The sequence below is a fragment of the Lonchura striata genome, chromosome 22 (assembly GCF_046129695.1).
Source record: "Lonchura striata isolate bLonStr1 chromosome 22, bLonStr1.mat, whole genome shotgun sequence".
NCBI lineage: Eukaryota > Metazoa > Chordata > Aves > Passeriformes > Estrildidae > Lonchura > Lonchura striata.
In genome coordinates, this window is record NC_134624.1 from 9,417,506 (window position 1) to 9,443,866 (window position 26,361).

General features: G+C 39.1%; 1 protein-coding gene and 1 long non-coding RNA gene across 3 annotated transcripts; both read right to left on the minus strand.

The window, feature by feature from the left end:
* Positions 1 to 1,569: 1,569 nt before the first annotated feature.
* Positions 1,570 to 6,968, minus strand: LOC144247410 (uncharacterized). Its single transcript, XR_013341117.1, has 2 exons — positions 6,539 to 6,968; positions 1,570 to 2,138 (listed from the first exon to the last, which is right to left on the minus strand). It is a non-coding gene; the product is annotated as an uncharacterized LOC144247410 (long non-coding RNA).
* Positions 6,969 to 7,110: 142 nt separating this feature from the next.
* On the minus strand, positions 7,111 to 26,047 carry C5 (complement C5). Of its 2 annotated transcripts, XM_021543633.2 has the most exons (41): positions 25,914 to 26,047; positions 25,464 to 25,656; positions 24,727 to 24,889; positions 24,338 to 24,408; positions 23,648 to 23,739; positions 22,944 to 23,026; positions 22,704 to 22,794; positions 22,284 to 22,389; positions 21,519 to 21,645; positions 21,181 to 21,296; positions 20,784 to 20,984; positions 20,389 to 20,592; positions 19,763 to 19,972; positions 19,434 to 19,583; positions 18,914 to 19,043; positions 18,554 to 18,619; positions 18,241 to 18,441; positions 17,649 to 17,739; positions 17,193 to 17,269; positions 16,481 to 16,620; positions 16,028 to 16,249; positions 15,454 to 15,514; positions 14,852 to 14,941; positions 14,427 to 14,639; positions 14,225 to 14,300; positions 13,641 to 13,800; positions 13,092 to 13,187; positions 12,650 to 12,821; positions 12,237 to 12,442; positions 11,709 to 11,861; positions 11,319 to 11,381; positions 10,982 to 11,063; positions 10,329 to 10,380; positions 9,869 to 9,971; positions 9,707 to 9,781; positions 9,505 to 9,610; positions 9,244 to 9,330; positions 8,791 to 8,880; positions 8,366 to 8,449; positions 7,823 to 7,961; positions 7,111 to 7,570 (listed from the first exon to the last, which is right to left on the minus strand). In XM_021543633.2, the coding sequence occupies exons 1-41, from the start codon at positions 25,976 to 25,978 to the stop codon at positions 7,441 to 7,443; spliced, it is 5,037 nt and encodes a 1,678-aa protein (XP_021399308.2). In that variant the 5' UTR covers positions 25,979 to 26,047; the 3' UTR covers positions 7,111 to 7,440. The 2 variants fall into 2 exon arrangements, with proteins under 2 accessions (XP_021399308.2, XP_021399309.2); XM_021543634.2 differs by lacking the exons at positions 23,648 to 23,739; positions 24,338 to 24,408; positions 24,727 to 24,889; positions 25,464 to 25,656; positions 25,914 to 26,047 and adding an exon at positions 23,188 to 23,638.
* Positions 26,048 to 26,361: the final 314 nt, after the last annotated feature.

The following is a 26,361-nucleotide window of genomic DNA, read 5'->3' on the forward strand; positions in this document are numbered from 1 at the left end:
GCTAGCAAAAGCAAATCCAGTGCCTATGAGATTCAGTACTTCTAGGAACTGGAGCTCAGTGCTTCAAGTCAAGACTCCTGCCTGTTCAGAGCTCTGATATGAAGGAACTCTGTAACTTCCACACTATTGCTTGTTTTCTGAATGGAACAGTGTCTGTGGGGTTCCACCAGTTCAAGATTAGAAAAAGAAGAATAATTAAATCTGATTATTGTTATCCTCAGCGAACTCGACATCTTTGCCACAATTCAACCTCTTGTCTCTAATAAAATTTTTTACGTGTTTCGGTTTTATCTGTCTGTGCCTACTACCAGTTGTAGCTCTGCTTTGTTTTGGTGATGCCCCAAAGACCACCCCAGCTCTCATTACAAGAGCAGGAAAGTTTCCCACTAAGTTTCATAAGAGCTGGACTGTAACCCTCAAAGAGACATCAGGAATTGATTTTATTTTCCTCATCCCTGCTCTGCTCAGGATTTTTCGCAGATCATATTTTCTGTAAGACAGTATTATCCTAGGAATTCTTTCCTCCAAAGGAATAGATGCTCTGGAGCACCTCTCTATCATTTGGCAGGAGAAAAGCACCCAAAAAATAGACACTTCATATACAGAATATGTGTGTGTGTGGCTTATTTCAGTCACTCATTGAAACAGCTTCCACAAACCAAGCCAAGGAATCAGCCTGAGGAGCAGAGAGAAAATGAAAGTATTTCTCTCTATCACAGTGGCTTTGATGGTTTCCTACAAGCAAGAGTATTTCAGAGTAAATCACTGAGAGATTCCTGAAGCTGCCTCTGATTTTAGGCCATCAGGCAGATCTTCTTCATGTGGAGAAGCTCCCTGGTGGTCTCATGCCTCAGACACTGTCCCCCCCCAGCAGGACAAACGTGGGCTGCAGCGTGTGAGCCCAGCATGGACCAGTTTGTGGCAGTTTCCCCAGCTGAAGCTCAGCTCCCTGGCCACATGAAGGGTTTTGCTGTACTTGTGGTTGGGCTTCTGTTTCTCTTAACGTACACAGGGCCTGAGCTAAACTGGAAAATTCTGAGCTGCTTATTTCCATTCTTAATGCTTTGGAGAGAACTCTGGGAATGGGAGCTGTGCCCGTGGGGAAGCCAGCCAAAACACTCTTCCAAAGCTCTGGATGTGACATGAAAAAACAAGTCCAGATTCAGATATCTTTTGACTCTAAACCAGCTGGGAAAATGTGGATATTCTGTTGATTGACTGGGCCTAATTAGTGGAAACAGAAAAAGGAAACATCAGATTTATTTAATATCTTCATTAATTCTCATAAATGACAAGAACAGAGGGGAAAGTGAAGGTTATGGCAAATCTTTAACCCTTTCAGAAGCTGCTCACTTTGCTAAGAACAGTGAAAAAGAAAGATGTTTGAAGATGTTTTCCACATGTCAGAAGCAGAAAGAGACTGACTCTGCACTAACTTGCATTTCTCCTCCACCGAGCCCATAATTCCCTTTGCTATTGCAGAATGACTAACAGCATCAGGCTCAGCTTTGCAATAGTATTTTTCAGTGTGATTCATAATCCTGAATAATTGCCACACCACCACTGACATGTATTTGTACCTGTATTTTATGGGCAACACACCCAGGGAACACAGAAGCTCCAAGTGTTATCTGAGGTTTCACAAGGGGAAAACAAAATTCTCTTTATCCGTGTTGTAAAGGGAAAACAAAGCCCTCACCAGAACACTGCTACAGCAAGAAGGAAAAATCATGAGTGTTCACAAACCAAGATGTTTTTAAAGAGGATTCTCAAGGAGAAAGGAAAGTAAATTTTAAGCATAGGAGGAACCTGAATGAAGAATTACAGTAGGAATTGGGGAAAGCAGGTAAAAGAGTAACAGGTCTATATTCTGAAAAGGAGAAACAGGTATGTGCTTAAACTCCTGAATAAAAAGAGCTCTCTCCTGAGGCCAGACCTCTTGGCAGCTGTGCCTGTGGTGGGACCCAAGAGCCCAAAATCCCAGACACGTTCCCAGCAGCGTCCTTGGAATCCGGCCAGGGAAACAAAACTTGCAGCTCCACGTCCAACATGCGAATCACAAAGTGGGTGTTGGAACCCCACAGCCAGCGAAGGAGGCACACGGGGAATGCTCCCATCTGCCCAGGGTCAGGGCAAGCCTGGAAGAAACCAAAACAACCAAAGCCTGGCTTTGGAGGGCAGCAGGAATTGTGGTGAGGTTGCACAAGGAAAGCCTGGGGTTACTTGAGGCAAGACATGGACTGGAAGGAAATCCAGCATTTCCTAAATCTGGTTCTCTAAACTCACATCCAACAGTTTTCCTTATCACGAATATCTTGTTTCAAAGCCCAGGGACTCCCCTGGGAAGTGTTTCTGGGCTGGAATTAATTCCAGTTCAGAATTGGGCATGGGGATTGGCAGGATCAGGGCAGGGATACCCAGGAGCTCATAGATACATCCCCCCAGTTTCTGGTATAAACCCACGGAATCCTGCTAAATTATGTCATGGATTAATCTGATCCCTCATGGCTCCATAGGAAGCTTTTGATCCTACCTTGTTTTTGAGATTTCTGACCAAAACAGAAGCTTAGGAAAAAAGCCCACACTTTAATATTACATAGATTGGTGACTTCAAACTGTTGGAATTCACTGCTGCTGGAAATTAATGCCCATTTCCACCTCCCTGTCAGAGCCTGGGGATGAATATCCTCTAGGACCTTATGGCAGAAGGTTTTAATGGAAAATTTTATGATTTAAGCAGTGAAGATGACATTTTTATGGCATATTGCTTTTTAGAAGTAATGAAGGAAACCTGGCTAATCAGACCCTGGCAGAGCCAGACTCAGCCATGCAGCAAAGGAATGACTTTGGTCACAGCTGCCACTCAGGCCCAGCCTGTCCCCAACACCTCAGTTTATGTCTGTATACTGCAAATCACCTTTCAGCAGGTACAAACTGGCACAGTGCATCTCCTTCAGTGGGGATGGGTGAGGTGCTCCTGACATATTTCCTCTTTGGAAAGCAATTTTCCCACTGGTTTTTTGTGCTGCAATTGAAGAAATCCTGTATCTGCAGGTGTAGATATCAAGTGTAGCTCCTCCGAAATAATTTCAATGGCACTGATTTGTTCTAGCTGAGGATGTGCTCCTCATGGTACCAACTGCAGGGAGCAAGGAACTGCCAGTGGAAAGAATGTGCTGCTGGGGTTCCTCTTGTAAAGCCAATTTAGACAGTTCAAGCTCCTATCAGGTCTCCTTGGAACCAGCCTCAGTGCACTAAACCCAGCTCTGAGCCTCTGTGTGCTCTGGAGTCCTTTAAACTGGCACCAGTGGGGCTGCTGCCCTTAAGAGAAAATAGATTTTCCACTGTAAATCCCATTTTTGGGGGTTTAATACCTCAGCTGATTTAAAGTGTGTCTAATATAACTTTTTGTTTACTTTTTCCTGTAAAAGAAATTGCCCCTTTTGCCCTCAAGTAGCAAATAAACAAAGGAACTACAAGTATGAACCACAGCACCTTAGGAATAATCTGCATTTCGTGACTTCTAGCTCTAAATGTGGGTAAATATAACCATTTTATAAATAACCCCCTGTGTGTAACAAATATTTCCTGGGATAGAAAAGAAAGGGTTGAATAGAGCAAGTTTTACTCAGGATCCCTCTGCTATTGTTTTCTACACTTGAATGTTATTTTTATGAGGGTTGTGGTGTTTAACCCAGTTTAGTATTTTCCAGGAAATCAGTTGCTGCTTAAACATGTATCCAAATTCCAAGTTCATTCAGAACTTGAAAAGCAAAATTTAACATAAGAACTGGAATTCTGTAATGATCCAGTAACTGGCAAAAGCAAACTCTTGGTTCCTAGGAGAATGAAAGAGCCAAACCCAGATATTTCTCCTAATTAGAGATGAAAACATTATTAAATATCCTAAAAATTGAAAGCATATGTAACTGCTATAAGGTGGGTGTTTTACTGGAAAATAACTGACAGCCATGCTACATTTCTGTGTGTTCTGATGTAAGAATTCAGCAGCAGATTAAGAACACATTTTGCTGGGAGACATGTCTAAACATTAACATTTACACAGACTGAAAATAGGCCTCTGTAGGCAGGGTCAAGTGAGACAACCCACCATGGATGGACACCAAATTGGCAGCTCCTAGACAGTGATTTTTTAAAATTACCAAATAATCTACACTTAAAAGAAAAAAATGTATTTCCTTACTCTGTGTCCACTCATCTCCTGACACCCCTTCTGTAAAAGGACCCACAGACCCCTTCCAGCTGATTCCACAATGCTTCCTTTGTGGAAATGGGTGTTTGATATTGTTTATTAGAAGAGTTTTGAACTTGAAAGGAATCTTACTAAGGATTTTATTCAAGGATTTTGTATTGCTCCACTTGTTCACTCAGAAGAGAGACTGTCCCTACACTGAACACTTACAGTGCTGTGCAAATAATAGAAAAGAATTTCAGTATGATATTCTGGCTTTGCATTGCCCACATGCACTGAACAAACTCACTCTGATGAAGTGAGTATTCTTCCCATCCCAAATGATTTCAGATGAGAGTGGAGCATCATAACAAAATAAAAATTATGTGGTAACTTGGACTTGCACCCTCCTAGCTCATGGGAGCATTCTTCTCTTCCATCTAATATTTAATATATGTGTTTGGGTCAGCCAGGAGGGAATTATAGCAGTCACTATGGAGGTATTTAGCAGTATATTAGAAGTAATAATACTAACCTGAAATAGGGATTTACCATTCCCCTTCTAAAACTGTCAGGTATTCCCAATTCCACATCATTTTTGTCAGAGCACTTGGCTGAGTAAGACTACCTAGGGCTTGTGGCATGTCCTGAAAGATTCTACCCACAAAATCACTCCTTCCCTGCTTGGGGAACAATGGCCAGAGCAAGGCACCCATTGGCTCTCTCCCTAAATTAGTCACAGCTCCTTGGCACAGCCCAGCAGCTTTCAGCCCAGACCAAAGTGTGAGTTTCACATGTCACTGTGCATAACAGGCTGGAATTTGGGCTATTCAAGTCACTCACCAGCTTGGGCCATTGAGATTAATTTTTGGTTGCAATGAAAAGAGAAATGAGTTCAATTTGTGATGCTTAGCTGTCTAAAAACCAGTCAAATACAAATGGAAATGCACAGAAATAGGTATTTTTAAAAGAGCTAAAGGATAACACAGTATTAACCCTTAGATTGGAATTCGACCAACTCTGGCCTGCCAAGAGTACCCAGGGAGAATCACATTTGAATGGCATCTGCTGAGTTTCCTTATTCAAAGGGAAATACATGAAAAAGAAATAAGAGTATAATGCCCAAACTTATTTAATTACCCTTAGAGAGTCCTGCTTTCAGAGATTATCTGTGCAGGCAAGGCCAGCCATCCATATTTTTTTTGGAAATGCGAGGATAAACGTGGGCAGGAGCACTCAGCTCTGAGGCCACTTCATCAGCAGGGAGGCAGAGCAGTCACCTGGCACTGCCTGGCCTTTGGGCAGCAGTGGGGCAGGGAAATGCAAGTTTTTCTGGAAGCATTACAGCTGTTGGCTGGGGATTCAAAGGCTGGAACATTTGGAGACTTGCACATCATAGACATAAACAAGCAAGGAACAAAAAACACTGTGTACAATTCAGAGAGAAAAGCTCTGGTGTCCAGAATCCACAGCAAGCTTGGAAGGACAGAATGTGCTTTGAAATAATTTCCATTTCATAATACAGATGAGTCACCTAAGCAGTGATTATTCCAAGAATTTCTGTGTTTGCTGGGCCTAATCCTGGGGGCTGTTTGGTGCCTCAGAACTCTCTGACCATGAGGCACTAAGGTTGGCACTGAGCTCTAAAATCACTCCCATGTCACTTCCATTTTATCTTGTCCCGCTAACGAGGCCCTGCAGAAATCTGCCAACATCATTTGCATGTGGAAGCAGATGAAGACACAGATATACCTTTCCCCCACCTGGTTTTGCTGGGAAATCAAGCCATGCCACGTGGGGAAGGTAAATCTTCCTGACACTGGGATCTGTACACACCTCCATCCTACACCTGGCTAATTATCCGTACAAAAGTTCCCTTTTAAATACATGTATTTGAAGTATTTTACTGATCTCAGCGATATACTGGATCGTTAATTCTGAATAGAAACAGAGATAACAAATAAGATAAAAGTTTTTTTTTAAACTAGTGACTGCAATTTGAGATTTAAGAGCAGGATTTTAATGTGTTCTTTTTAAATAACTAGTCCTCAGGCGCCTTTTTTGCAGTCTGGCTCGCTAAAAATCAATAGAACTTAAATGTCAAAATCACCTGTGAAAACGAGACATGCTCCTTGTCATTTAAAGAGATAATTAGGTCTCACAATATACAGCCACCAGTCCAGAAGTAGAAATGTTTACTAGTGCCTGTCTAGACAGCCCAACTGAGCATTTCCATGTACTGCTCCCTGCAGTTTGAATTTACATCCAGTTATTGCTGGACACAGTGTGAGTTTCTAGTGCTTCTTAGAAAGTTTGGAGGATAAAAAAATAAAGTCAAATACTCACAGAGCCAAAATTAAAAATTGCATCATCTCTGACTATCTTCTTTCCACATCTTAAATGTTCTGGATTGAGATATTCCTAAGAGAGAGGGAAAACAGTAATTTTAAAGTTCTTGGACGTGCTGCTTTTGGGCAACTCCTCAATACAAATAAAACCGTGTGCAACTGTATTTTGTATCAAATTCTCTTCTCAGTTTTACTGGGAACCAAGGTGATTGGTGCCAGGAGCTGTGAGCAGGAAAATTGGCCTTTCATCTGCCACTTTCCTGGAGACAAGGCAAGATTTTTAACTGTCAAATTCAGTCATCAAATGCAAAGTAACATTTGTTTTAATCCACCTAATTTACAGGAGATATTGATTCAGTTGGCTTGTCTTGAAACACAAATAATGAAAAGCACACATATAATTGAAGAGTTTTGGGTTTTTTTGTTTGTTTTTTGTTTTTTTTTTTTTTTTTTTAACAAGAAAGTAGAGCATAAAACCAGCATCAGTTACTGTTAGGAATAGAAATGCAGGAATTCACAAAAAGAGTACAAAAGGAAAAGCTAAGGAATGAAGTTTTTTTCACAGACAGCTTACAAAGTGGCTGCATATATTTATGTTCTGATAAGACTTAGGTTTAAGGACAAGACAGTGCTTTTCATGTTTGTTTTTGCAGGCAATCTACTTCTTTTGATTTCAAATATCTTTGCACTGTTCTGTGTTAGTCTCTCATCCAAGCTTAAAAATCATATTTGAGCATTACTCTGCTGTAATAACATTGCGATAAAATACATGCCAAGATAATTTTTCATGGTAACTCTTAATGAGTGTTCAGTCAAAAAGAATTAATAAATAGGTGAGGATTTTTCTTCTTTTCAATGGGATTTGATGTGGATTTTTAATTTTAAAACTGTCCAAGTGAATTAACAGCCACTGATGAGGAGATCTTCAGCAAAATCATCCATTGTGTTCAGAAACTCCTGACAGGATGCACAGGCTGTATTTGAAGGCCACCACTCAATCCAAGTGCTGGAGTCCAAAGGGTACTGGAATCTAAAAAGACAACAGAAAATGTTCATTTGGTGCTAAGATTTGGGAAGGAAAAGGAAACAGAAAAAAAATTACAATATGGAAGTGCTTGTTCTGTGTTTATAATCCTGCTTTAAGTGTGCACATCTGATACCACATCGTGTGACTGCTGGTTGAATACTTTCAAAATGAAATCAATTCTGTACCTCACAAGAATTATTGCATACACACACTTTAAGATTAAATCTCAGCATATCCTTGTGGTAAATGACTTACTTGAAACTGTAACCAATGCTTATCTTTAAGGCTTCTTTTCCCATGATCAAATACTGCTCTCCTGGGCTCAATTCAACTTCTGTGCAAGTCTTCTTTTTAACAAAGGTTATTTCATTATTTTTTTGAGCAAAAGCCTGCCCTGAAGTAAAACAAACAAACAAACAAAAAATAGTCCCGAATTGGACAATTACACAGAAAGAATTTCCAGTAATTCATATATTAGAGAGAAAACATTAAATGTTCTACAGTACTGCACAGCCAGGGGATCTCTTTGCCACTGTTCTATAACAGGAAAATGAAATTATATAAAACATGTCTCTTGTAAAGGATTTTTCAATTAAATCTGAATGGTAAATAAGCCTTGTGCACATTAAATAATTTTATATTATAGTAATTTTAAAGAAATATGGGATGCTTAAACTCAGAGGACAAAGGAGTGAACATCAGCTTCAGTTCCACAGACCCTATGAGCAACAGGTAAGACAGTGAATGCCTAAGAGCATTCCAACTCCTTTCTCCCAGGAGCAGAAACGTGGAACTCACCCCTTTTATAGAGGTCCAGAAGATTTGCAGAATACTTCACAAAAAACCCCTCCTCACTGCGAGATAAGATGTTCACTTTATAAACTGCAGGACGACACAAAGCAGAACCTGGTTACTCCTTGTTCCTGCCATGCATCCTGAATGTCTTAGAGATGCTCAGAAGGAGAATTTTGTGTCCCTTTACAACACTGACTTCTGGGAATGCAATGGTTAAATGGTTATAGGGGCAGAAAGCACTGGGAAGTCCTACCCACACCTAATCTGAGGGAAGCTGTGGGTAGAACTCACTTTTCTCTGCATTACTCTATGCCACACTGAATTTCTAAGCACTGCAGCTGTAATTTGAACAAGATGTTTTGCAGCAGCAGCAGACAGAGCAGACAGCCCTTTGAGAGCAGGGAAGGAGGCAGTGAGAGCCCCATTACCATAAGCAGTGTCCTCCTGGCAGGCAGCCTCTCTCCTGCTCTCAGCAGTCACCGACCGGCCGAGCCTCTCCTGGACTTTACCACACTCAGCTACGAGGAGAAAGGGAAAGGCAGAGGTGAGAGAGTGCCAGCACATGTCCCCAAAGGAAACATGGGTTTCCATCATCCTGCATGGGCAAAGTAACTGAGCAACACCATAAGTATGGGATTGCATGCTGGAACAGTGAATATTTAAAATACAAAATAACGCCCTCGAACACCAGGCTTAATCCAGTCAGAATTCCATGATCACACTGCACACAGCTTTAAATTTCTTCTAATGTAAAATATGGAGGAGAAACAGCTGTGTTCTTATGAGGGTTCTTTCCTTATGTTCACTGTGGCTTTGTTCAAAGCACTACACTGCATTTTCCCACCAAGTAAAATGAAAAAGCCTCTTCAGATAAAGCTTACCTTCCATGCATTTGCATTCATCTCCTTCACACAATCTCACGAGTTTTTCATTTCCATAGGGGTTATAAAGTATGGTGCATCTTTTGTCTAGAAATAAAAAATACATGTAGAAAATCAAAGACGTCAATGCTGAAACCCGGCGAGGCAAAAGTTAACTGAGCTTCACATAAAATGGAGTAAAAAATCTGTTAATTTGTTAATTCTTTGGGTGGAAAACAGAGCTAAAAGGCAAACAAGGATGTGAAGAGCTGGAACACATACCTGGTGCATGATATTCATACACAGTGAAGGTGGCAGGGTTCAGCATTCCAACCCGGAAAAGCTCGCTGATCCTGAAGCCAACACACAGGAACTTGTGAGCTGGCACCTGTTTGAGAGAAACATGAATTAAGGAGCTCTAAAGGAGGCAAAATGATTCCAAAGAGTAAAAGCAGTGCTTACAGTCAGGGAAGGGGTAACATACAGAGTCTATCTGCAGAAGAACATGCCCATCTTTTATCTCATAATCTGCAATCAGCTGATCAACTCCACTCGCAAGCTGCAGGGCACAGAAAAAGATAAGCAATAAATATTACAGGTCTGTCATATAAAGCCAGGAAGGGAAAAACCATTCTTGAATACTTGCAGTAGATAAATCCTCTGGATTGGCTTCCACTCCACTGACCAGCCCTATGTCCATCACAGCATGAGCAGACCCTGACCGGGGCTCCCTCGCACTGGGCCTGTACCTGAGTTAGATTAAAGCCAGTATTAGGTAAAGATAACTAAAATGAAACAGACCTACTTGAATGTGATCCCAGAAAAAACTGAGGAAAATTCTGTCAACATTTAGGCCACAGTAAACTCGTAGTGAAGCAAAACAGTCCAGATGAATCCATTCAGATTTATGCCAATGCCATGCATGAAGAAGCTTTTAATGCTTATGTTCCAGGAGAGCCCAAATATTACTTGAAGACTCCTCCCCACAGAGATCATGACCTTTGGCTCAAATTCTATTTACACATGTACATAACAGAGAAGAAACAGAAAGAAAAGATCAGGAGAGATGGTGGAATTATTAATAACCAGCCCCTCTCTGCACTTACTTTGCACAAGCCTCCAGGCGCCCCAGGGGTTCCCCATCTCCTCTTATGCGACCTATTCGTGGCAAGTGGAGCCAAAGGATTTCAGAACTTTCCAGAAGCAGCAGCCCAAAACTCTCACAAAGCATTTTCAGAGTTGGAAGGTAATTCTTTACATTGTTTTGGCGGCTGTTTTTGTAGGAATTCATTGTCTAGCCACAAACAAATTACATTTACCTCTTTGGTAATTCAGGTGAAATGACAGCTTTAAGGTTTAATGCAGTGTATTGTGTGTTTATATTATTTAAATTCAGAATTTGGTTCTGTTCCCTGTTGTAATTGGACTAGAACTCCCATGCTTTGTAGAACTCACTGTAACCTCTCCCACTCCCCATCATATTTCTTTCTTCTCACTCCTCCACCTGTAAAAACTCTTCCATAAATGACTAAAAATGAACCTAACAGAAATAAAGTAAATATTAATTCTATTCACAAAAAGGCAGTCATTTCAAACAGGGCTAAAAAAACTTCCAGCAATTTCTTTTCCAGTTTTGCATTTAGAAAGTGGCAGAATTTATTTCTTTCTTAGTAAAAGCCTAAAAGACTCAGGATTTTTTACCCCCCCCTCCCTTGTACTGAACTGAGTAGCAAGATTTTAAATTATATTAACCCTTTACCATCATCTCTCTTGGGAACAATCTTCAGTTCAAAGTTACAGGACTCTTCAGAAGTACCAATGGTGTTATACACTGTCCTCACCTGCACACACAAAAATAAATCAGACCAAACAGAAGCAGCATTAAACAATCCTCAGAACTGGCATAAAACTGTAAAAACTCACACTGGGAAGGATAGAAATAAATCTGGTTTATTGGTTGAATTGGTAATATAAAAATACCGGCAAAGCAGAGGCAACAAATTATTAGCATAGAAAGAAATGGGGAGTTCTTGAGCAAAATTCCAGCATATTAAGAAATTAGAAATTCCATTTAAAAAACCTGGTTGCATACTTACATTTACTGTAGCTATGCCAGTGCTGCTGCCAGTGCTTACATACAGATCATCTTGCAAAGGTGCCTAAAGAATTGGTGAGGAACAAGAAGTTGCACATTAATAATAAAGATTAGCAACAATTAGCAACAATTCAGGCCAGCTGATCTGCTTGTCTTGCTTACATTTTACATATGTACCAGAATCTGCAGAAATATTAAATTTAAATGAATATTCAAATATATTAAATAACATAGATAAACAAACCCTTTAAACATTTTCTATAACAAATTATTACCAGCTTGTTATAAGGAAAAAAAAGCTATTTTGGTAGCTATTTCAAAGCTCAAATAATAATTGACCAGGATGCTAAGAATTCTGGTTTCCCTTTTTAAAGCAATATTATTCACTCACTGCCATAGTTCTTCCCACGAAATTGTCTTCTGTCAGTTTAAATAAGTTTAGGGGTCCACCATTTTTGTAGGATACTTTTACATCCATGTCCAAATGCAGCCGTTTGACAAAAAGGGAATATTCAGTCAGGGCCTCAAGGGCATTGATAGTGTCCTGTCAGAAATCAATCATAAAGAATTAACTCCAGGGGTTCTATTTATCAAATTTCAGTTTATTTTAATTAAGAGAAATCAGATTTCCCAGAGTCCAAAAATACCATGTCCATGGAGCCATTTTATACTAATCCCATACACAGGACTCTAATGTTGGCAGTGTGGTCATTTAATTGAATTATCCTCTTCAAATGTTGCTATCACAGAACCATGGAATGGTTTGGGTTGGAAGGGACCCTAAAGCCCCTCTCATTCCAGGGACACCTCCCACCAGACCAGGTTGCTCCAAGCTCCATCCAGTCCGGGCTTGAATGTCCAGGGATGGAAGAAAATGCTCGGTACTTGAAGAATGAGGACAAAATATGTAAAAGCACACCTGAGTTGAATAAAATCCTCCCCCATATCTCTGTTCTTCAGAGAGCCACTTGATGATGGGCTTGGCATAGCTTCCATCCCCTCTTAGCAAAGTAGTGAGCAAGGCATAGGCTGTGGTTTCAACCATTTGTGCAGTGACAGCGTTGGGCGTTGGCTGGTCTTGTGTTTTAAAAGCATCTTTCCAAAACCTGTAGATGGGGGGGTCACCTGCAGGAGGAGAAGAGGGTTCAGGTGCAAGCCCAGCAGCAGCTCTGCTACACCAGGAGAGGCACTGGGCCAGGAGACGGGCAGGAGCTCACTCTGTACCTAACAAGGATGGAAACCCACCCCTCCTACACTGAAAACCTGACGTTTGCAAAGTGCTGAGAGCAGATGTGCTGCTGATGGGGACAGGGCACTGGAAGGGAGCAGTACCTGTGACAAAGGCCTCTCTCTTCAGGGCAGAGAAGGTGGCCCGTGCCGCGTGGTGGTTGGGGTCCAGCAGGGCCAGCGCGTAGGCGGTGATGGCCACCGTGAAGGGGCTCTGGGCCAGCTGCACGTTCTGCACCAAATAATCCCCTGCTCTGCTCCTGGCATCGTGGATTTTCTGAAAACATGGACAGCTTACAGCTCACACCCATCTCACTGACCCTAAAGAAACACAGCTTCTCTGTCAGGACTATACAGACACAGAATGTCTTCTACAATAGCTTATCATGAATCTGGAAGTTCCTTGCTGTTCTTTTGCTGGCTTTGAAAGACAAAGACTAACAAAGCAAATAAATGTGTGAAACTGAAAAAAAATCTTGATTTTTTTAAAACAAAGAAAAGGGAAGAAATTAGAAGCCCAGAAGGCAGAAATAAAAATAATATTTACCTGAGTAGGACATATTTTCATTGACTTGTCAATTCCAATAATAGAAAATGCTGTGAGATACAAAGATTTTTCTTTTGCTTCTCGAGGTAATGTACCCTACAAAAATAAAATAATAAAAATAATGAAATAGAAATAAAAGTTTATTTAAATAAATAGAGCTTCTCAGTGCTAAGTTGTGGAAATAAATAGAAATTCCTGTAAAAACTACTAGTTTAGTTAAACCTGACAATACATTGACTCTTTGGAAGGTAATAGCTTATCTGTAAAAAAACCAAAACACATTAAGCAATTCATGAGCCAGGGCTATTAGATTATGAAGTGAACCTAAACATTCTTTTTCTGAATATTAAGAAGTGGCAAGCAGCTACGTTTTGTGAAAAAACAGAAAGGTCTGCAAGACTGTGCTGGGCTTTAAATTAATTTAGAATAAAGAAAAAACTTGTCTTGAACATATGTTTTGATGAAATATAGCCTAAAATATGAAACATTTTATTTCCTGGTGCCTTCAGCTTTTACTGCCTAAGCACAGAAAAGGTTTGGGTTTCATACCTGTAGTTTCACTGGTTGGTAGTTAGAAAATTCATTGAATGACCCATCTGACATCTGGCAGTTGTCAATCAGCCACAGAAGGGAATCACAAACAGACTTTTGATCAAGATCAATGTATTGATTCACTTGTCCAAGGATCCTTAAAGCAAAAGCTGTCAACCTGCCAAGGGAAGCAAAGAGATCCTGCTTGTTTAGATTGGCAGGTATTGCAGAGAGCACACACAAATTTACACTGCTTAGGATTCTGTATCCTACACACTGCTGTGGTTCAAAGGCATAATGAAGGTTAATTTTAAATTTAACTTAACAAATAGAAAACAACTACTGAAATAATTTTAAACAGGATCAATTCCCGTGTTTCAGGGTATGAACTCATTACATTCCAAAGCCATCTTGGTTGTTGTGCTGTGAATTATGGAGACAAAGAAAAGGTTTGGCAAGTGAAAGCAAGGAATCAAAAGATATTATTCAGAGTTGCAAACACTGCTTAACTCTACCATCACACTCTTGTCTGTGCTTACTGAAAATATGAAAGCAAAGGAGTGAAATAAGGCTTTTTCCAGCCCAAACCCCCTTCAGCTCACCATGTGCTAGCTTGCCCATTCTTCCACATGCTGTAGGAGCAGTCAGCATTCCTGAAGGACGAGATGTTCACAACTCCTGAGGGATACATCAGGCACAAGGAAAGTCATAAGAATCATATTTGCTCCCTGAGACGCATCACCCTTCTCACTCAGCAAAGGACCTCTACAACGCTGAAGCAAGAGAAGCAGCAGAGTTTTCTACCTTCTTTCATCTTCCTCCTCATCTGAGTCCTGGAGCTCAGGGTCCTCGGGCCCAGTAAATCCCAATTGTCTGACTCCTCCAGGTAGCGGAAGACGTAGAACACCGGGGCAATGCTCATCAGCTCGGCCTCTGCACTGCCCCTGGGCAGGCTGCTCAGCACCTGCAGGCCCATGGGGCTCAGCACTGTGGCCATCACTTCACCCATAAGGTGTCCTGTGCAAGGAAAAACCCCAAAAAACTGATTGAAACAGCAGGTCGTGAAAGCCAACCCAAGGGCAGAATCCATGAGCAGCCGTTCTTTGGGAAGTGTTTAAATTTCTACACTAAAGGGAACTTGCAAAGCCTTCTCTCAAAAGAAAAAGAATAAATCAGACGAACTTAAGACAAAATAGGAGGAATGCAGGGTATGAAAAGTTTCTATTTACCTTTTACACTGACACTTCTGTCAATTTGTGTTTTAGGGACCAGATTTAGTGGGACTTTGTATCGAAATTCTTGTCGTCTCTTGATTGAACCTGAAATTGAAGATGTGTATACATATATATAAAATGCTGCACAATCTAAATCAACGGATGATTCAGCTGTAATTGACAGGTTAAAAGTTACAACTGAGAATTCAGCGACCAAAATGTGAAAACCAGACATATTCCCAAATGCACAGGCAAACAACATCAAGCTTTGAAAAGAACAGGTGAAAACTCTTTATCTTTCTTTTGTTACAAAAAAAAAAAAAAAAAAAAAAAAAATCTGATCTGGACCTAAACTTTGTGGTTTATTTGGTTAAATGAGAACATATTTTATTCCCTTTAATAAAGCTGAGGAAAGTTTACAATCACATCACACTAGAAGATACATTTGAATTTCCCTTAAGAAATTAATCCAAGTTCCCTTAAGCCAAAGCAGGAAATCCTTGGGAAAGGACATATTTACAGTATTTCAGGAAGTATTTTACATTATGAAAAACTTGATTATCAAGAATCAAGACCAGGAAAAAAATAACACAAAGACATATCATCAATTTTCTTACCATAAACACCCTGTGGATCCAAAGTAAAACCTGCATGGAGTTCTTTCCTAATGCCTTCTGGCTGGGATCATGATGAGGAAAGAGGTAGAAAATTGAAACATTTTTTTAAAATCAAATATATCAGCTGAAACAAAAGGTTAAACCCACAGCATTTTTGTCATTTTTGTCTTCTTTTTCTGTAGTTGAGTTTGACTTAACTCTTGTACACATGAATTTTAGTGTTCTAGCTCACACAATTCTTGAGAAAATTTAACAAAATATTTAAGTTAAACCTTAGGAAAGGAAAAAAATTGTGTTTCAGTGAAAATCAAAACCAAACTACTTAGAATAAAGTATTCACCCTTGCTTACAAAGTTCTAATCTATTTTTTTTAATTCATGTAATCTTTCAGTTCTTATAATCAAGGTTTAAAAATGGGTGTGCTCAAATACTCAGCCATTCATTTTTTCCCTGCACCCACCTAATTGAATTAAAGAACATTGTGTGATATTAAAATAAAGCAAAATTTCTATATTGACTCAATTGAACCCAATTTGAAATTCAAAAATGCTTAAAAAAAATATTTTTTCCTTACCACAACACGTAAAGTTTTAACTACAATTTCACTATTCCTGAGGGTCAGCAATGTAAAATTGACAGTGTGAAGACCCAATTCCAGAGGGAGGATCCGGAATGTAACTGCTGAGGAAGAACCAGCATCCAGATTCTTCAATTTGCAGCTCTGCATCCTCGATCCTGCACTTGCAGAATCTCCAAAGGTACAGACTCCATTTCCAGCTGCTATTTGAACACAGTACTGAAAGGTGGAGAGATTTCAATGTTTCATTTCCATGGTAGGTACAACCATATTAAATCCTGCACTGAGCATTCTGTTACTGAAATGCTACTTCTGTTTGCAGTACATAACACTGGCTTAAGGACTGAAGAAATCCCATCCAAGGATCTGTTTCTCCTGGACAGTCCCAGGAAAAATGCTTTTTTAGTTTACTATGTCAATCCTTCCACAGGGCTCAGTAACACAAATTACCTTAATTGCAGAGGTTTTATGGTTATAAACAGATCCTTTTAACTCGATTTGCTCCCCTCGTACCACGGAATAAGGAACATAAATGCTCAGGAAGATATCCTTCACAACTTGGATTTCCACAGGTGCAGCCACACAAATACCTGAGAGAATTAAAACCATGAAAGCAGAGTGTCTTATCCACCCTACTGATAAACAAGATTGAAAAGGTCTTGACATACTTTAGCAATGACTTATGATTTTTCAGTGTGTACTTTGAACAGTCCAAGTTTTTTAAAAGTTCCCAGGTTTTTGCTTCCTGATCCAAGCAGCTCTCACCACTCCTCACACCTCAGCCGACATACTGGGTTCTTTGGGTTTCTTCTTCCCAAAGAAATTCTCTGCTTGGATTACCAAATCTCCTGGAAAATCTCAAGTACCTGAGCTCCAGGTAGCAAGATAATGTAAAGTTGTCCAGGGAAGAGTTCCTCAATATTTTTTCTTCTTCTTTCTATGAGCCATTGTGACACACAGGACAGGCTTTGTTTACCCAGACACTGACACTCACAACATGACATGAAGTGATTTACTTTCCCTAAAACACATATTTTTGTTTTCTTTTCCTGTCTATCAACCAGAAAGTGAATATTTTAGACCATGAGTATCAAACTCATTGAGGGGGTCTACAAAGCTTCCTGATTCTTCAGCTCCAAACTTGCTGGGTTGCAAGACTTACCTTTATCTGAAATGCCAACACCTTGTACTTCCCAGGTGGTCAATGAATCAGGCAAGGTCACAGACAGAGTCTTGGACCTGTGTTAAAAGTGTTTTTACATTTATCCATTACCATTAACATTATCTGTTAACAGCATAGCTCATCACCAGCAACACTGTAAGAGAGACTCAGGGAAGCTGTGAGCCAGAAAAGAGGAATTCTGGATTTTGGTTGGAATAAACTTTGTTTTAGCTGATTTCACAGAAGCTGGTATTTAGCAAGGTCCAAAGTGAAAGGAAAAGTGGCTCAGCAATCTGGGCACCACACAGCACATGGAGCATGGAGAGGAACATGGCAGGAATAGTTTGTTTGGATAAGACTCCATGTCAGCACACATCTCTGGTGTACCTGAAGTTACCCAGTTTACCTCAGTTTCCCCAGTTCCTGTCTATAAAGTTGATTTGAGAAAAGCAGTACCTTGAAGAAACTTGATGAACTTCCCATAACCAGCTTTCAGGGAAGTAGCTACGAACTTGTGCCTCATCCAGTTCCAAGAGAGCCTCAAAATCTGAAGAACATAAATGAAGCAAGTAAAAAAACTCTGATACAAGGAAAAAGATATCTTAATACCCTCAGTCAAAAATCTGTGTCAATCCCACCTCATTCATTGACACCTGTCCAATATCCTGACAGATCACCTTGTCAAAAAGCAATTATAGGGAGATAGTGGAAGACAAGGAATTTAACCCTCCCAAAGATCTTTCCTGAGGTGTTACCCACTGTCTGTCTTGGGCCTAGGCAAAGAATTCAAATTTGGCATTCAAGTTGACTCTTAATAGTCTCTGATTGCTTTTCTGCTTGTTCTAAATGTGGGTGAACAGAATAGAGAGCTGAACACAACAAAGAACTGCTCTCCTGCCCCTCCTCAGGGATATATAAGCAAAGCTTTGGGAGACTGGTAAAATTCTGTCTGGAACAACCCTGACAGGTACCAGGGAGGGGTTAATAGATTCCATCACCTCTCCATCCCCCTGTTCTGGAGCAGGACACCCAGAGCTCTCATACTCACGCATTCTGGCCAATATCAGGAGCTTATTTGGCTCCTCCAGACGCAGCTTGTTGGCGAATTCACAGCAATCTGTGAATGCAGAAATGCACCTCTGGTTCCTGCGAATCCTCTGAGCTCTGTCCTTGCAGGTCTCAGACACTGGATAAGCTTTTACTCCAGCCATGCAGCACTGCCGGGCTTCTGGATGTCGGTATTTGGCCACTGAAATAAAAACAAAACAGTTCACTTCCTTGAAATGAAGTTTTTATTTCCAAATGGATGTGTTTTTTTGGTTTTTTTTTAATGATGATATACATAGAAATATTTGTAACACCTTCTTTGAGTATCTTTTCCTTGAAGTCAGACCGTTTGGTTCTTAACACTTCCTTGCAAGGTTCATCTGTACAGAAAAATAAAGAAGTACACACAGCATGAACTTTTCTTGTAATAGGATTGTCCTCTTAAAAATAACTCCACAAAGTCACATTCCAAATGCATGAAAATTCTTTATGTTTGCTGCTTTAATTACCTAGAAGCATTTTCATTTTGATTATAATAACTATTCCACAAGATGTTATCCCCCCTCAAAAATCATCAATATATACATCCCCTTGAGTTCCAAGATAATAATTGAGAGTGACAGTGGAACATTTCAGAAAATGCACAGTTCCATGCCTGGACCATAGGAATGTACCTGCTTCCTCTGAGTCATCAGCATTTGCATTAGTGAGGAAGGTGAGCCCGGCCGTCCTGAACACGGCGATGTTGTTCTGTCCTCCCCCAGCCCCACAGCCAAGGTCACTCTTCTCCAGCTGCAGCATGATCTGAGGAGAAACACAAATCCCATGCAGAACATGCAGAACACAGCCTGCAAAGGCTCTTTGTGAAACAAAGGAGAACATACTCTCCATGGCTCCTTGAGCAAGGAGCTCTCCAGCACTGCAACCTGTTTTTGGCCTGTGGTCTGTGGAGTTCTGATGAGAGAGGTCAGATTTGCCTTCAAAACTACAATTTACATCTACTGGAATTCAAAAGATTGCAAACTAGTTCTTTTAATAATTTTGAACTGTAGATTTAAACAAACAACTTTCACTCTGCCTTAAATTGCTCTTCTGCCCATTTTCAGGCTGGCTGAGGGCATGACATGTATCAGTTATTGAAATGTGAAATGAAACAAAGAGCAACTTGATTTTCTTTTATGGCTGCTACCTCACCTTTTCCATTGCCCTCTTCCTTCTTCCTGTGACTCCATATATTGCCTTGTCAATAGAGGACAAAGCAACAAAGGAATTGGACTGGGTTTTCATGGTGAGTGATACAACCTCTGCTGGCTTCAGTGTCGCTTTGCTTGACTGCAGCTTAATCTATAAATTAATAACAAAGATTGGTAATTTTGAAAGCACATTGTTCTGAAATCAATCCAGCTGATGGCAGACACTTACTATAATAATTTAAGTGTTAAAGAACTTGTGTAAGTCCAAGATAAATCTGACCATAAAACGAATGCACACCCACAATTTTCAGTGCCTGTTTTGCTACTCACATCAAGGCTATTCCCACATTTCTGTTCCACATTCAGCCAAACTGAATCAGCCACTAACTCTGCAGCTCCTTCTCCCATGATAATGTAGTAAACAATGAGACGTGCTGAAGGAACCATCTCTTGGGTTATCTGGAAAGTCAGATGTTCATATTCCAAATCCTTAATTCTCTCCTGAGTTCCAAAGCTCACTGTCTTCCCTTTTGATGTGATCTATGGTTTAAAAAAATGATGGACAATAAAAAAGTCAAATTTTATATTCAGTCTATTTTTCACATGTAGTAATTATTTGAATTTATATCTTCCATTATAAAGAAGTGCTGTCTCTGCACTTCTTTTCCTTCAACAACACTTCACCTTCTGAAACAGCTCTTGAGACCAACACTACTTGTCCTCAATCCCAGTCAATGCCAGGTAAGAATTTTTTTTAATAGACCATATAAATACAAAATTTAAACATGAGACTGTTATTTCCTATAAAGGTGACAGATTGTATCTGAAAGGAAGCAGTTGCCTGAGCTGCACATATTCTATGTTGAGGATAGCTCTTGACTGTTGAGCTTTTTCATCCATGACCATCCATATTAAATTGCAGTTCAATATTTTATGCAGAAACATCTGTTACTCACCAAATAGCTGTAGTGATGTATTTTATCAATGTAGTGACTTTGTGGATATACATTAATATTTATTACATCCCCCACTTCCAGGGTTTTGTGGTTTGAAGCCCAGTCAATGTAAAGGTAACTCTGACTCAGGGATGAATAAGCTTTTGCTTCATAGTTTTTGCTTGCTTGGTTTTCATCTGAAAGATGTGGATCTGCAGTTTTTACCTGGAAAGATAATGAAATGTCTGAATAGTCTGAGTATAGAATTATTCCTAAGCAAACAAGCAATGACAATACTAAAATCATTCTGCAATATGTTGTTCAGAGGGATTAATAAAAGAGCCAACTCGAGACCTTACCCTCAAAGAAATAATGATACCCTTGAAGAAATAATTTAATGGAACAATTTAACTCACTTGAAACTCCAACATTTTGCTGTTTGGTGGGATATTAACAACAAACAAAGCAGTTCCATCACTGATGCTTGTTTTTCTTCTCCCAGATTCTGAACCCTCTGATATCAACCAGGTCTCATCCATTTGCTCATTTAAGGATTTGGCAGTGACAGTTATAGGGACATTCCCAACAAAGTCATCCATGGTGTCTTTCACCTGCACCTGTTCACCAGGACAAAGAAATGGTGACATTTTTCAGGAAGAGGCTTCCAAGCTGCTTCTACAACAGGGAGTTTACAAACGTACAAGTCAATGGAAATGATAGTGTGTTTATCAGACACAGAGTGATACAGAGACAAAATGACAAAGCTTGTGCTTGATGGGGTTTAATGTGCAACCCCCTGCTCCTGGAACTGACCTTAATGAAGAAGGGAAGTCCAGGCTTCACAAAGAGAGGAGTGGCAATCAAACTCAGCTTGTAAGGAGAGACGGCAAACCTGACTCCAGTGAACTCCACCTCTCCACTGAGGCCACCTGACAAAACACAGCACCCCATGGAGCAAACAGCCAAAAATAAGTTTAATCCCTAACCATTTCTACAGTGAGAACAGGCTGTTCTTCCTTACAAGTTTTTGGAAGAAGAGCTGAATATTAAAGAAAGTCTGATATTAGGAAGGTTAGCCTTATAATTTGCTTTCTAGTTCTGTTCACATTTGCAGAAGTGTTAAGAAAAATTTCAATTAAAGAGCAACTTACCCATAGACTCCAACACAGATGCCACAATATATAAATATGAGCCATCCAGTGCTTCCAGACTGTCAAAGCCTATAGAACTTGCTGCTCTCTTACTGTTAAAATTGATCTCAGCAACTCCATTTTCAATCTGGAAATGAAATAGAAACCATCACTTTATAGTCAATAATTTAGAAATAATACACAGAGCATATGTAGATTAAGTGTATTTCTGTTCACTGTCGATTTTCAGAGGAAATCAAAGGGTGGAGATGTTTAAATAAAGGATTCTTTATTCCCTAAAATTATTTTAAATTAATCAACTAATGGCACATGTTGCAAAGTTTGTGTGCAGGCTCAGCAAGAGGTGGGGATAACAGAGAGATATCTTCACTAAATGAGGGAAGGGGACAATTAGTGTAGAACAGACTCCCCAGAATAAATCAGCATCATTTTGATTTGCTTGTCTCCATTTGATTTCAGTTATTCTGTAATAGATAGCACTGAAATTATTTCATAGAAATCTTCATCACACAGTTTGGCCAAGAGAGTAATTGCAGCAGATTGAAATGCCGTTGTCTCATGCCGAGTCTGAATTTCATTTCCAAGTGCATTTCTCTACCCCCGATGACAGCCTTACACAGGAAAAGCCCACACTGGGGAGCTGTGGATGCAAATTACAACTTGAGGCCCATTCTCACCAAATTTAATGGAAAAACTTCAGTGGGATTGGATCAGTCCTGAGTTATGCATGTGAATTCTACACAAACTTGATTTGCTGCTTCTTACCCTTGTTACATGCATTGCCTGAGGCATCATTCTTTTCTCACTTTCTTCAATTATTCCAAAACGAAGAAAAACATCAGCACTGGGAAGCTTTTTGTTGGAAAAATAGCTGAGAATAAAACAATATAAAATGCTTTTAAGATTACTTTAATGGCTGCAACACAGCATTTGTTTTTGAAGAGTCATTGCCTAGGCAAGAGATGGAAAACAAATGTCTGTGTATTTTAAACACTTCTGTTTGAAAAATAATCACTTTGAGAGAATTTTAAGAAGGGTCACTTAGATTTCTTACACAGCAGAAATTATTTTGGTGAAAGAGCTTCTTGAGGAAAGCAAAGAGGAAAAGTCTGGACTCAGAATCATTCCTCAGGTAAAAGAAGATGAGATACAGGAGATTCAGGATTCCCAGCCCAACTGCCTCACCTAGCTTTCACAACAATCCTGAAGTTCTCAAATTTATCTGAACTAATGAAGTTACTCTCTGGCTCGATGGTGATGGAAAAGCTTGGCATTGCTGCAAATTGAGTAGAAAAAAGGTCACTTTGGGGGTGCTTTACCCGTGAAGCCACAGGTGCTGAGCCACTGAAGAATCATGACCATTTCAAGGGGTTTGAGTTCTTGAAAACACTAAAAATGCAGGTTCACAGTATGGGCACACCTTACCATATTCCTTAACTTCAAATTTTGCCACAGCTGAGGTCACAAAATCCTTCTTGTACTTGGCTTTAATCTTCCAAATTCCATACCTATGAAATATCAACCATCAAACAGCTTTGAAGATAAAAATTAATTATAATAATGGTAATAATTTCTTAGACAGGAAAATTCTGCACCACATTTTTGCAGGTGTTCAAGGCCTGCTTTCAGCAGATTCTCTTTGACACATCACTAATTATTTGACACTTACTTTAAAGCACTGAAATCAGTTATAAACCAGTTTCTCAAGCCCCTGCTATCATCCTTCTGCCATCTCAGCAATGCTTCAGCACCCTCTCAAGACTAAAATGAGAACTGAAGAGATTTTTTTAACTGCTTCTGTTCCTGGGAAAATGCTGGTGATTTGTATGAAACACACTTGAAATATGAAATCCCCACGTCTTTGTCACTGTTTATATCTCAACAGTAGAAAGCTTTAATTGTCATTAATGTTCTTTTTTAATTGAGCATGAAAAACCTGCCCCTCACTGTTCTTTAAGGAGAATACTCTGCCACAAGGTCCCCATTTCTATCATGATTTCACCCTATGTGAAATGTTAGAAATCTCCAAGTTTCAAGTCATGCCCACCATGCAAAACCACTCAATGACAGCCACTATAAAAAGGCATTATAATGTTAATAATTCACCAAAAAACATTAAATAAATCTACTTAGGATTAGGAGGAATCTTGAAGTCAGGAAAAGAAACTATTCCAGTAAAATCTTTCTCCTCCAAAATATCCACTTCGAGTCCTTCAGGATCCTTGAAATGATAAGGGGACAGAAAGAGCAGTTACAGCTTGTTCTTATCAAAAGGGGAATCTTCATCCTTCAGAGGGGATTTCAGAGGCAGCCTGACCATAATATATTTTCCTAAGACCTTCAAAGCATAAAACCACAAATATTTATAGAAAAACTCAGACTGAAGTTCTGATACAATACTTTATTCCAGTTCTACCAAGTAAAAGCTATGCTTAAAATAGCTTAAAAATTACTGTAATAACAAGCCAATTGTTTAAGGCTAAAAAATACAGTAGATCAGTAGATACTGATTATTTTTATATCTTAAATGAAACAAACAGCATAAGACCCATATATTATTAAAGTCCCCTAAAAATCCTTTTCACAGATATTAAAGGTATTTTTTTTCTATTCTGGAACAACTTCAGATCTGGGACTTGAAAATCTCTATCCAACTTTGCAAAGTCAATTTTAAATCTTTTAAAATATGTCTGGCTACCTGCAAAAACATCTAAGACTTTATTAAACTTTGATTGCAATACTGACTTCCCATGTTCCTACCCATCTTTATTTGTTATTAGAGCTACAAAATATTCATATTAAATTCAATTACAACTCACCACAAAAGTCAGGACAGTCTCTCTCCGAGCTGGCTGCAGTTCTTCATTCAGAGAGTAAACTCTCACTTTCACTGTAAGAATTACAGCAATAAATCTCAAAATCAAAAAGCCAAACAATTTACTTATATTTTAACAAACTCCCAGGAATACCTTTCATTCTTTGTGCCACAAATTAGTAATTTAGGGTGAGGAGGGCAGGGAGAAGTGATTAACTTTTCCAGTATAATCAAATAATTCAAAGTATTGTTCTGATGATAAAAAAATTAAATATCAGCTGATGGCAATGCAACACAACCAAGAGCTCAAAGAAAAATTAAATCCTAATTCCTTGGCAGAGTCAGCAGACTTTTAAAATCAAATAACAGCCAAGAGAAATAAGCATTATTTACCTGACTGATCAGGAGTATAAACTGGTTTGTCTGTATGAATAAAAAGAAACCCATTGTCATAGGAAACAGGAATTTTTTTAAATCTTGTAAAATGTGGAGAAACAGCTTCCAAATACAAATACTTGTCTGAAGTATCTGTTCTTGGTAAATCTGCTGGTTGAACCTGGGGGAGATGAAATAAAGGTTTTTGAAGATTATTAAAATATTTTTCACGCATTTTTTCCTACAGTATTTTTTGATGCAAAAAGTATCTGAAAAGCAATTACCACTCTGTGGTTGAGTATCATTAAATAAAAATAGTAACACAAGGATTTATTCTTGCTTACATGGTAGAGGATGGTTTTTATTTTATTTATGTCCAGAACTAAACCAGCAAAGTCCAAAGCCCAGTAATGAGGTTACAACAGTAGAAATTATCAGATTTCCATTTATGCACATGATGAATCCTGGCCACAACAAAACTGCTGCTGTGGTTGGTACTTTTTGATTTGATTCTCTCTATTTTTAAAATTATGCAAGTATGATGATGATTCTAAAACAGTCTGATTCTATGTTGAACCTCAATGTTGTTACACTGATTTTATTCAGTGTAATTTTAATTTCAGACCAAAAATTGGGGCATTAGCCTTCCCTCCCCAGTTTAAACAACTGAAAAATTGCTGTCACTTAATATTTTTTTAGGACTTATCACTAAATATGATAATAAAAAGAGTGTAAGAAAGGTCTGAATTCCTTACTGTCAAAGTTACAGCATCCTGGAATTTGTTGGCTGGGGATAAGGAAATCCGAGCAGACGAATACACAACAAGCTTATCTGGGAAGCTTTTTAGGGCAATGTTGACTGGAAATTCCTTCTCATAGCCAAAAGCTTGAACTACAATTTTCTCAGAGGCCCCAGCTCGGAAGATCTTTGGTGCTGTAAGGACATATCTGTACATGGAATATAAAACAATAACAGCATAATGGAACTGTATTTCTTTCAGATTTCTTACTTCCCTTTGGAATTCAGTTACATGCACAGCATTAGAGCAAACAGGATAATCAGGTTATTGCAAGACACGAATTAAAATCCTATTTGGATAGTGCCCTTTGTATTGGATCTGCCAAAATTCTGGATTTATTTACCCAAAAGAGAGGACAACAATCAAGTAGCGCTTCCAGTAAATTCCGTATTTGCTTTTACTTACGTTTTCTCTTGGCTAAAAGTCGTTCCAGAAAATAGCAAAACAATAAAATATATTAAAATAGTCATTGTGTCTGGGACAAGAGCAACCAGAAATGTTAATGAGGCTGGGTTAAACAGCCTCTGCTGTGGGCCAGCAGAAATGTCAACACATTTCATCCACAGTTAATAATTAATGGCAGATCATTCTTTACTAAAATATTATTGCCACTTCCTGAGGAAACCAGAACCGCTAAACTTAGAAATTTTTAAATTTAGGATTTCAATTTTTAATATGTCCACAGCAATCCTATGTCAGTCCTCACTTTCTTTTTGACAACTGCATAATAAAATAATTTTCAGGGGTAGGAAAAAACCCAACAAACAGAAAAAGAGATTCTGTTTGTCCTTAGTAAAAGAATTTATTTTTAAATTAAATTAAGTTTAAATTTGTGTCTGAAGCAAAAAAGCAT